This window comes from Pterocles gutturalis, unplaced genomic scaffold, assembly GCF_000699245.1.
Source record: "Pterocles gutturalis isolate BGI_N339 unplaced genomic scaffold, ASM69924v1 scaffold9330, whole genome shotgun sequence".
Lineage (NCBI taxonomy): Eukaryota > Metazoa > Chordata > Aves > Pterocliformes > Pteroclidae > Pterocles > Pterocles gutturalis.
In genome coordinates this window covers 7706-20366 of record NW_010145858.1, presented here as the reverse complement: position 1 = coordinate 20366, position 12661 = coordinate 7706, and the positions used below count along the sequence as shown (strand labels likewise).

At 39.8% G+C, this 12661-nt stretch overlaps 1 protein-coding gene across 2 annotated transcripts in view; it reads right to left on the bottom strand.

The window, feature by feature from the left end:
- Nucleotides 1-1862, bottom strand: part of AGO2 (argonaute RISC catalytic component 2) — a 31694-nt gene extending 29832 nt beyond the window's left edge. Inside the window, exon 1 of one of the 2 annotated variants that reach the window (XM_010085522.1) lies at nucleotides 1636-1862. In XM_010085522.1, the coding sequence (XP_010083824.1) occupies nucleotides 1636-1862 (227 nt within the window). The remainder of the gene's footprint in view (nucleotides 1-1635) is intronic. The other variant, XM_010085523.1, reaches the window with a different exon arrangement.
- Between the last annotated feature and the right edge of the window lie 10799 nt (nucleotides 1863-12661).

Here is a 12661-nt window from a genome sequence, read left to right as displayed (position 1 = left end):
CGTCTGCAGGGGCAGGAGAAGCTGGGAGGGAGCACAGCCCCTAGGATTCGACCTTAGGTTTAGGATTGAGACCCAAACTGGCCAATGGTCTATTCCATATCACGCATGTCAGGCCCAGTGTATAGATGAGGGTCTGTCTGGAAGTTCTCTCTCTTGCTCCAGGTCATCTCCCTCTGGGTTGCCCCTCTCTCAGGGTCATCTTGGTCTCTTGGACACTCGGGCTCTTATCTCCGTCCCAGGATTGCAGTTTCAGGACTCTCCCTGCTCCGGGTTCCTTAGTCGGGAACAGGCTGAGCCTTGGTCATCAGGTGGTGAGCAGTATCACTGTGTATCACTCTTTTGTACATTTGTATACATTACTATTATTATCATCATTATTATTTCCAATACTATTGTAGCTTAGTTATTAAATGCTTCTTACCTCAACCCACGAGTCTCTTTTCCCTTCACCCCTTTAATTCTCTCCGCCAGCCCCAGGAAGGGGGGAGAGTGCGCAAGTGGTTGCTGAGTTTGGCTCCCAGCCAGAGTCAAACTACAACAATTTACAACGCTGTTTGCTTTTAAAATTAAATCCAATTCTTGACTAGCTTAAAAATTGAATTTATAATAGATCACCACAGAAAAAACCAAACAGAACAGCAAAGATTACTGATGCTGCTTTATGAAAATACCATCATTACTGACTCTTTAGTATAATAATGGATACTACACTCCAGTTTATTAATTTGCGTTAAGAAAACTTTGTCTCTCGGGTGGCTTTTTTGACTCCACACTTTGTTCATGTTCACAACTGCATATTCCACCCATGTGACTTGTTTTAATAAGGAAAGGTTTTGCTCTTGAATATATAAACACTCCATTCCGATCCTCCACAGTCAAGATGTAGGTAGTTATGATGAAGACACTTGTGGTTTCCAGTTAGTGCCAAGTCTTTTTCTCAAGTTTCACTTCTGGCAACACCACCCTTGTTCAAGTCAATGAGGTTGCCACACTGTGACTAATACGGCACACATGCAAAATGCAAGACCTAATTCCTTGTTTCCTTGGCCAACTGATCCATGTTTTCACCTTGCTATCTGTTTCAGGAGCATATCTTTCCCTTATATAGAATCTACCGATGAAGGATAATTTCTTACCTAATATAGTCCCTCCCCGATCCTCTCACAGCAGCACAAACAAGTCAGTTTTGCCACCCCTTGTCAGTAGGGGAAGGTGGGAAAACAATCTGGTAACATCAACTCCCTGCTGAAGGACTTGTCATCCAATGGCACTCCAATATTTAACCAAGCAATACTACGAATCATATTTATCAAGTCGACTTATACTGATCTAGCTCCACTAGAGTTAATACGGTTTATCCATCTGTCACCAGTGGCTTTGATCAGCAGCATCTTAAGATGCTGACAAGTTCAATCAAAATAAGGGGCGATTAGCACTGAAATCTTGGAATTGGTACAGAAAGACTTGAAGAAAAAAATGCTTGTTGATGGATACGCAAAGTTGGAAGCTCTCAATACAAACAATGACTAAGGGCAGACACATCCTGCAAGCAGTAAAGATTGGCACATGGCTGCAGTATTTTCAAAGGAAAACAAGAAAGTAAATAAACTGAGGAAAAGCAAAGGACAGAATTACCTGTTAACTCTTCTAGGGCATTTTTCTGGCTTTATATCTAATTCATAATGGTAGATATCTATTTTAGGAATGTCCATTTCAAAGAAGTTGGCCTGCAGTTTGATTGTTCTCCCAGAAGTGCCAAAATCTGGTCGAGGAGGGGGTTTAAAGGCATATCCCTGGATTGGTGGTGGCAATGGTGGAGGAGGTGCAAGCACTGAAAAAAAGAGAAAGCACAAATTAGCCATCAGCTGTATAAAATCAACAGTTAAACAAATTTACAAGCTATTTGACCAATGAAGCACAGCACACTTGAACTTGTAACTTTGTTTAAACAATCTAAAAACTGAAAAAAGCCCCCTCCTGTCAGGAGTCCATGAATTCTGACTTTCTTCTTCCCATGCTGGTTCACCATTTGCTCTATTTCCCAGCCCCAATTACTGAAAAAAATCTTAGAATCAGCTGCATTTTCCTATACTACAAGTCAGCTGGATGGGAATTTGAGAAGCCAAGCAGGCACTGCTGGGAAAGTGAGAACCAGACCTTCCTTGCAGGGAAGAACCTCAGTTTCAAAACAGACACTGAGACACTGAAGTGAATCACCTAACAACGTTTATTTGAGTGAACACCCATAGAATGGAGTTTCTACCACATAAACCACCTTTGCAAACACATTTGGATGAGCTGCATGTAGAAAAAGCAAACACAACGTATGCAGTTCAGCTATACATTTTGCTCTAATGACCAGCCATCAGCCAACGTGAAGCAGAAGCGTAATAGCTGCTTGTGGTTGTTTCAATCTAGGAAATTCCATTAAAAATCCAGGAGAAGTATGTAAGGTACCAACCCAAGTATGCAAAATTTCTCCAGCATCAGTACTCGGGTTTTCCATGGGTCTAGAGCAGTAGCGACTTGCAGCAGAATTGTCACACGTGAAATAACCCAGGAGGCTTCTCATTGCTTATATAAGAATCCAGATGTGGTTTCCTGGGATTATCAAATTCAGTCCACTGCTAGCACCAGAAACAATACACCTCGCTTCAGCAACAGATCAGTCACCACTTTTCCACCCTCACCTTCCATAGTGGAAAGCTGTTCCACAACTGTGATGCTCAGAAACATCCTACCACTTTTATTTATTCATTGTCAGGTTATACTCACTGACCTTCAGATTAAGTATTCCTTATTGTATTTTTAGATTTAAACTGAATTCCCATGTAATTCTTAATTCTAGGCTGAACCTAGGACAACTGGAAACATCAGGTTAATGAGCCCAAAATGCATTTGCCTGTTGTACCACTGCCTTAGAACAGTGGCTCTTGGCCATCCAGTGACCAGTCAGTATGTGTATGCCCATCTCAGTTGTTTATGACCGATCATCTCCCAGTTCACTATTAACTCCCAGCTACATGATCTTTAACATATTTATTTTTTTCACCCATATTTATTACCCTACTGCTTTCTGGATGATGCTCAGGTCCTCCTTTTCTGACAATGCTTCCTGTACCCCATGATGAAGTTTCATGTAACATTTATGTAAAGGTTGTTAATAAAATAATAAACAAGACCATTCACAACCTTAGTAGCATCATTTCCCCACTATTAACCTTGCACATTCCCCATGGCCAGTTTCGCATGCATCAGCATCTCCTTACTTATTTTTAATATTCTAAAATACAAGATATTTCATCATAATCCAGATAGCTTGGTTTTATATTGGGAATATGATAGGGGAGTTTGTTAGTTATTTTTATTTTTTAAAATCTTGGGGTTTCTCATTTTTTTAAGTTTGGGAAGCTTGTTTCAGATATTGTCTTCCAAATATATTCTGAGACATAAACCCTTTTGATGTCACATTACAGAAGTTCAATTTGCTTTTTTTGCTCCCTTTCATAAACACTACTATGAAAGTCCGTGATTCTCCAACACTGAATTGATCAATATGTTAAAGATGCTTGTTGCTAACAACTCGCACTGCCATGACCTAAAACTTCAAGTTTCTGTGATAAAAGATTATCCTGTCTCCCTAATTTAAGTACATAGACTTAAAATGGAAATACATAAATTCTCATTTGAATATTATTCTTACTATTTCATCATAGAACGGTTTGGGTTGGAAAGGACCTTAAAGATCATCCAGTTCCAACCCCCCTGCCATGGGCAGGGACACCTCCCACTAGCCCAGGTTGCTCAAAACCTCATCCAGCCTGGCCTTGAACACCTCCAGGGATGGGCATCTGCCTCTGCATCTGACCCTTCCTATTTACATCTCTGAAGGCAAGCTGAAATATTTACTAATTCCACTCAACCTTTGGCAATTTTTTTTTTTAAATTCCTGCACATCTTGACTTGCAAGACACGGATTTGTCACCTTTTCCCAGCACTTACAGGACCTCTGCTTACTTCTAATATTTTTCTGAAGGTGATTAACTCACTCAGGTGGCCCCCAGTCATCACTTCTCCTTGTTTGGTATGACAAATACACAAGGTTTCCATGTCATTAAGTGGAAAGAACCCTCTGCTGTGGATATGACAACTACCCAAGATATTTATTGCATTATTACTACAGCTGGAAAGTAACATAAAAATACTCCCACAAATATTTATACTTAGAATATGACAAATGTTTCTATTATCCACCTCCAAAGCAGATTACGAGGATGTGCATCAAGCATCTACCTCTACTCCACTAGAATCCTGTTAGACCATCATTTTCCCAAAGAAATCTGTCTCCCACCTATGATTTCAGCCATGCTGTTGCTTAATGCTTTACAGCTCATTACTGCCCATATTTTTATTTCCATCTTTCCATAACAGAACATTTCCATTTGAAAAATCACGTCCGAGTCATTAACTTTATTGTACGATTTTTTTTGTGTCATTCCATGATCCCCATAGCACCACCCATTCAAAAATATTTTAATTTTCTGCCCAGGCTCCTGACATTTGTATTTTAACATTTCTGTTTCTTGTTATCCACACTCTGCATTCTAGCTGCATTATGTATTGCCTTACCACTACTACTTGGTCAACTATTATCTCACCAGTATTATGCATTTCCCCTCTTTGCTATTTTTATGCCTTCTAACTTTTCTGTATCTACTGACACTTCCTAATTCCCCTGCCCTTCCTTTTTCTGTGGCAGATTTGGTACATCACAACTAGTTTTCAGAAACTACTAACATCACGGAGGGGGATTCCCTCCCCCCCAGCCCTGAGCTATTTATGCTGCAAAATTAAGTAATTTTGTGATTAAAGTAATACATCCTCCTCCCGCTGGATTAAAATGGGATCGTTTACTACTTCTCACAGAGGAATAATGAAGCCATATCTACAAGGGATCAACACAATCACAAGTTGCTCAACAACATCATTACATTTCCTCCACTGGAGCTTCAGTGATAAACAGTAAATGAAAGTGATGGCATATATTCAGTTTTGAGAATAACATGAAAGGCTGAGAGAAGTACAGATTCCTGGAGAAAGATGTGATCACAGTTTTACAACCTGCACGTGTGACAGAGAAAAAAAAACCCAAGCTTTTCAGAAAGCAGGACTACTACTACCCTGTATTTTAATTTTAAACATTTTTTTTCAATTTTTTTTAATGATCCAATTAAAAAAATAAAATTTAAAAAATAAGCTATTTCTGGCTCAACTCCCTATGCAAACTTAATTTAGGGCAGGGTGTTGCTTGAAGGAGATAAGTACTGTTTATTGAACAGCAGCACTGACCCGATAAGCAGTCAACCTATATTTTTGCCGCATAGAACAGATACGTATGCATTAACTATAGAACTCAGGGACGTGAACGGAACTTCAAGGAAAAATCCTAAATATTACAATTGTTGATCTGAAATCACTTGTTGGGACTACTGCCTCAAGTTCAGACTGCAAAAATCAAACTATCTTGTGCAAAATGTATTACAGCAACCAGCTGTGAAATTTAGTGTCACAAAACACTGAATTTGGTGCTGATAGGAGAGGACAGAAAATTCTTTTCTATCAAAGAAAAAACTGCAAGCCTCAATCATAAAACATAGCTGCTACATCCAAAGTGATTCAGTTGCTCCAACTCCTTGTTGAAGCACTCCTGAGTAATTCCCATCACTCTCTCACTTTTAAATGTGACCGAAGCCGTACCAACATGAGAACACTTTTCTCAGCGCAAAGGTTCCTTCTAAAGAGGTTTTGCAGCATGATGAGGTGTATTACAGTGGATACCACTGGACACCAGAGCTCAAGGTGATGCCCTGCCCAAGGAAATCTGCCAAAATTCATACCCCAACACATGTTATTTGCTCCATTTCTGTTTTCAGAGACTCCTTCATGAACACAGAGTCAGTATTTCAAAGCGTTGGAAAATCTACACGTATACCTGGATTTTACTTCTGAAGCACTGTCAAGGGAAGAATGAATTGGAAGATGAAAGACTAACAAACCAGAGCATCCATGTAAGTATCACAAGCTCATAACTCATTTGTTAGATGATAATATGAATAATGAGAACGTTTCAGCCTTGATATGATGACTGAGAGCATCAAGAGTCCCATTGTAAATGTGTGAAGGAAGGTAAGCTGGGTACTGAATAAGGAGGTGCCAGTATACTGTCTTATTTTTATCGGGGAAAAAAAAACCACTTCCCTTTGTAATTCATCCAATTTGCATAAACTCAACATCACTAGTTATCAACTTCAAGAAGTGTAATTTTTACAAAAAAAAAAAGAAAAAAAGAAATATGCAAAAGGACAGATATTGGAAAAATAACAATCTTGTGGCAGATTTCTAAAAGAAAATTAATAATCAAGCAAAATTACTCTGTCAAAAGAGAGTGGCAGGGGAAGGTGGGGGTAGAGGAACTCTGCACAATCACAGAAATGCTGCTTTAGTACAAATACAGAGTTTTGCAAATTGAAAACTACTGCAAACGCAAGGCTACCTGTGTGCATGCTTGTACTCTAGCACATTATTGTGGATCAAAACTGGAGATAAGAGAGTGACTCAAGGAGTCAGCTGGCCAAGACACTCCTAGTATACAAAAGGTGTGAATGAGCTGCACTTTTGAATGAGCATGGCTCAGCTCGTCTACTTGGAAACCGATGCAATTGCGTAATGATGATTTTTCAGGACCGTTTAATCTACAACCATCTCCCAGACTTAGAGCATTCATTTCTTTTGTCCTTCATTCTTCACCATTTTTTAAAGCTTAACTGCTGATCTGCTCAGCACCCTGAAAGCACTGCCCATCAGCACTAAACCTAGATGTTGAAGTTTTTTTAGCAAAGAATTATGCAATTTTAATGTGTAGTCAGAGACCTAATGAGTTACTAAATAAGAAGGGGCCAAACTAGTTGCATCTAAGGGCTTGTCGACACAGGAAACCATCTGAGCATAATTACACTAGAGTAATTATATCAATAAGTTGCCTTGTGTGGCAAGTCCTAACGCATATTTAATAACCAGGTGATGTTTTCACAACTCAAAGCATGTTTTAGCATAGAGCTAAGGTAACCTACACTTGTCAATAGGAAGCAACTCCAAAACAATTTTCTGAAAATATAGTCTCTAAATGAAACTAAGGTGAAGGAAGGAAGCCTTATTTGGATATCCACTTTCAGTTAAGGTTTCTAATTCCAAACAGGGCAGTTCTTCCTGCTGCGCAATAAAAACACGCACTTTTCAAAGTATTTTAGATACGTTAATTACTTGATACCCAAGTATTTAATAAAAGGCCAAAGTTCATGCTACTATACAGAACTGTAATTCAATACCTACAAAATATGTAATTCAATTCTCCTGCAGCACTTGATTTGATCTACCTTGCTTGCCACCTACAGCCTTGCAGACAGCACAGACTATCCAAACATTGTGCATATTTGCTGCTGCCTCCAGGTCAGCTACTGATTCCATCACACAGACACAGACAGGAGGCATCACTCCTTGGGAAAAAGGACATTTAATAACTTATCCTCAACTAGTGATCAACTGTTTTGCCTCCAGAACTGCAGGAAACAAAAAAAATGACAAACATTTTCATCATGATCAGGTTAAAAAGAACCAAGACTGGCAAATGAACAGACATCTGCTTGAAAAGGCTTTTCCAGCAACTGCCATAGAGGTGTTGAGTATCATGAACATAGAATAACGCAGCTTGATGTGTGACTTGACCAGTCAAGTTTTGAGTAGCTTCAAGGACAGTTTCCAAAACATCTCTTACAACCTATTCCAGTGTTTTATCATCCCCCATGGTAAAATAAACTTGCCTTATACTCAGCTGGAGTTTCCTGTGTTCCAGCTTCTGTCCATTGCCTCCTGCCCTTTCTGGTGCACCTGCCGCAAGTCTGGCTCTGTCTTCTCCATAGCCTCACTCGGGTAGTTTTAGACTGCTAGAAGATCATCCCTTAGCCTTCTCTTCTTAAGGCTGAACAAACCTGATTCTCTCAGCCTCTCCTGGTATGTCATTTGCTGCTACCCCTAACCACTTTGGTGGCCTGTCACTAGGCTTGCAAAGAGGTAATGTCCTCTTTGAGGAGTACAGTGTTAAGAGGGAGAATGGGAGACTTGGGTAGCAGACACCCCATGGCAGAGGAAGCAGGATTTTCACAAATAGTTATTCAAATACCAGTAATTGAGGGAATTCAGAAAGAATGTGGAAAACATTCAATACAAATCCACAGAGATTTTATTTATTTTATTTACATACATATATCTGGTCAGAGCAAGAAAAGGAATACAGGAAGTTCAGCCTCTTCCTTTTAGGACGCAACTGAAAAAAGCTTTGGTATCTCAAAGTTTTCTTACAGCCTGGGTTATATAGAGAAGTTTTACTTTCACACTGGCTTTCTGTTAAGAACCGTTAGAGAAAGATAGGAAAAAGACTGGCAGTGTCTTCTAAGAGATAAGGAAAACTCAAAGCTGCAGCTCATCGTCCCTTGATACTACGGGGGTAGAGGAATCTATATGGAGCCTGTACACGTCTCTGCTGTTCACTGAGCACGGTTTAGGGTATGGAAACGAGAAGTTCTTCAGTCAAGGTATAACGTTGTTGGAGGAGATGATACACAACAATTAAAGGTAACGGACTTATCTATTATCCCCAAGAATTCAACAAACCGCAAGGAAAGTGCTGGAGGGAAGTAGAAGAAGAGATTACGTAATCAGAACTTAATTTAAATCTAATATCTGTTACAGCACTATCTTAATCTTAAATATTAGCTACTGAAGGTTCTTTCCTAAGATGCGATTGCCAGAAGATTTAATGAAGTTTTTCTGCTAATAATGTATCTTCTAGAAAAACAGTATTTTGTAGAACCCAGCATGGTAAATAACCTGATAAGCATCTGGATGAATGGAAGTAGGTAAAAAGCAAAAGGGAAAAACAGTTCTCGTAGCTAAGACACCGCATGTCTCCATTTACACTTGGAAGCCAAGCCTTAAAGACACTTAGCTCAACTACCTGCTTGCATTCCTCATTTTTTCTGCATGTGTTACGTTTCTATTACTTCTTTTCTCACTCTGACCGTATATAAACCATGCCTGGATCCTGTCAAGGATTCATATATTACGCCTTTCACATAATTTTTGATGGAGCCCCTCTGTAAAGGTTCTTCTGGTCTCTCAGGGAGCAGCTACCACACTTTCTAACTGTAGCACGTTACATACGCCGAGGTGGGCTATGAGAGCTAGGGGTGCTTCAATAGTGATTCCCATGTATGACTACTGAGAAGTTTAGGGATACCACTCTGCCAGACTGCTTCCAATTTCTTAGCATTGTAGTATGAAATTAAATACCTTAACAAGGAGTCAAAGTGTTAGATAAACAGCATAGCCTTCATGTAATCTCATTATGTTCAGTAGACCTGATCTAGACGTGACTTTTACGGAATAACTGTCACTTACTGCAAAAGAAATCAAGCAATGTTAATTCTCAAGTTTACCCTTTTATCTAGTGAAGGATATCCCTGCCCATTGCAGGGGGGTTGGACTAGATGATCTTTTAAAAGGTCCCTTCCAACCCAAACCACGCTGTAATTATTTTGTCTGGAATAAATAATCAGTTACAGACCTATAGCTGCCTTGGTTATCCCGGTTACTTTTTGACTCCTGTAAGACACAGATGTGATCTTTTCATAGTGCCAGAAGCGATATAATCCAGAGAGACCAGAATCACTCCCAGACATCAATGGTGTGAGTAGGTGTTGCAGTCAGAGATGAAAGGGAGAAAAAGACGACATCAACTCAGTTTGCTTTTCAAGTTACAACCACATTTCAAATATGTATATGTGAAAGACTACAAGAACAAAACGCCACAGAACCAAAGAGGAAGAGATCAATGCTCCAGCAGAAAGCAGCAGGCGAGAAACTAAGAATGGTTCTTTCTAGCCCACAAGCTGCTTCTGGACAATGTCAACTAGCAAAAGACACCAAGTGTTACTACTTTTTTTTTTTTTCCCCTTTCTTCTTAACCTCCCACATTCTCCTTCTAGCCTAGACCTCCAAAGTTATCCTCCATATTTGCAAATACTAACAAGCTGGTTCTCACCATTCTTCTGTCCACCTGCAAATGGAGTGAGTGCCAGAAGAGCAGCATCAGAGCACACAAGGAGCAGAGTGTGCAATAATCTATCCTCACTGCTAATAAGCCAGGTGGCTTAACTGATCCCTGCAAGCAACACTGTACAAAGTACTACTGAAAACCTTCTTAAGAGATGCAGAGAAATGCTTTTAATTACAAAGTGCAATGGTGAATTAAGTAATTTGAAGAGAGAGCCTCATTCAAACAATGGAGGGGATGCTTATGGCTTACCCACAAGTCAGCAACCCAGTTTAAAGTTCAATGTGAATTCGAACTACAAAACACCACTACCTTCAGGCAAACCTCCACTCAATGAAGGGGGAAATTGAGGGCATCCTTAGTGCTACTTACCACACTTGACCGTAATGATTCATTCCCTTTTTCCATACCTTAGAAAACGATACTGAACCAATTCCAGATGCCTTTTCTAAGAATTTAAAATAAAGAATGCAATAGTATTTTCTGCATTCATAAGGAGCAATGCCTCCATTCAATACAATCTCTGTTCTTTGCCACTCCAAAAGCCCTCTGTAGTGAATACACACATTTTTCTACAAGGGGAATAAAAGCATCCACTAGCATCTATTCCTCCCTTCATGCTGCTTCTTCCCTAAAGAAGGTAAGACCAGAAAATCTGTAGTTTTCATCCCACATTACCCTTCCTTTACCCCTTGTTTGCTGAAATATTGCATTTAGGTTAGGAAAGAAATGTGGCTCCCCCTCCTCTGCACTAGCTGACTGTATAGGTATGTATGAAATAATAGCCCCCCCCTTTCTTTTTTTAAGTTACTAGTAGGCTGGTAAAATGTGACTTCTTTATCCGTGAGTACTGAACTCTTCCAATAACACTTACTTCAATGTATAGACTGAAGTTTCCATCAGACCACTTGGTGTGAATACCAGATGAACAAGCACTTGCATTCAGTCCCGAGGAGAGCGCACAGTCATTCCAGCTAGTGCCAGGCACAGAACCGAGCTCAGCGAGGGGTACTTAGCCCCAAAGCCCCTGCATTAAATACTTCAACACCTTCTCACACACAAAAAAACCCATCAAATACCATTAGTACTGCACACCTCACTATGACACTCCATTACCTCTATAACTCAAGATCTCAGTATTCCCTAGATTTATTTCCCCTTAGAAATACTAAGAACTGGTCTCTGTATTATAGCTCACAAGCAGACACTAGATAGACCAAGTCACCTGAACCAGAATTGTCATTCTCAGTACAATGTTGTTCCCCCAACCTTTTTACCAACACCTTTTCCTTCCCCTCCTTCTCCTTCCAGATCCCTTGCCATTACATCCCATGCACTCTCCTCCAGCCTTCTGTATTATTAGAGATATCAGTGTCCACATGCACACAAGCTCCACCAAGCTTAATGAGCTCTAATGGCTTAGGCTTGACTCTGCTGCTGCTGGCATGTCTTCCTAGTGTGCTGTGCCTCACCAGCTGGAAACTGGTGCCACAGAGGCGCCAAATCCCCATTCCCTCTGGTATTCACATTGTATACAATTTAATGAAACACAGGAATAATTTGTCCTCAGCTTATTAAAGAAATAAAGCCAGGATGGCAGTATTTTGCACTGTACCTTTGCAAGCACATTCATAACCCTACAGAATTTGGCCAGCAGTATTTTTGTGGAAAATCTAAAATAAAACTTTTAAGTTTTCTTCATGCCTAAAATATTTTTTAATTTACCAAACTCAGCTTTTGAGCTTTAACTCGGAAGCAGTCATGCTTTCCTTGAAAAAGAGATCTTTCCCCATACCCACGCTGGATTAATCTACAAAAACATGAGCACTCTGATGGCTTAGTTTCAAAATAGAAAATTCACAGTTAAGAGCTGAGGTTATGCTTTATTTTATCATCTCAGATAGTGAAAGCAGCTGTAGGAGCATCTTTAACATGCAAGAGATCCAACAGTATCTAATGCGGTTTCAAGAGATAGGGTTGTGGTTTTCAGCATCACTGAAGAGAGCGGTAAAACGCAGGTTCATAATAATGGAATAACTGAGATGTGATGAGCACGTAGGCTTTCAGGAGAACCTTTTTTCCTATTACATCTTGGGGTTTTTTCCCTCCACATGCTTCTTGTAGGCAACTTAAGTTCTCATATTAAGTTGATACAAACCAAAACTCAGCTGTGGCACTGTGCCACCCCAGTCATGACAGCAACAACACAGGAAGAGACTGCAAATAATGGCGTCTTACTATAGGGAGATCCAAATCCCTAGGCTTTTTTTTGTCTAGACATAATTAATTTTCTCCTGTACTATCACTACCAAAACCTTACTCCATGTGGCATCTAGTCCTGTAAATTTCAGTTTTTCATCTGTGCATTATTTTAAGTACTCTGTGAATCGTAAATTTTAAAAAAAGGCACATACAAGTTTCCTACAGAAAGACCTACACCTCCATTGAAAATTTACATGTAAGGGGATTTGCAAGTCAGAAACAATTAGAAAA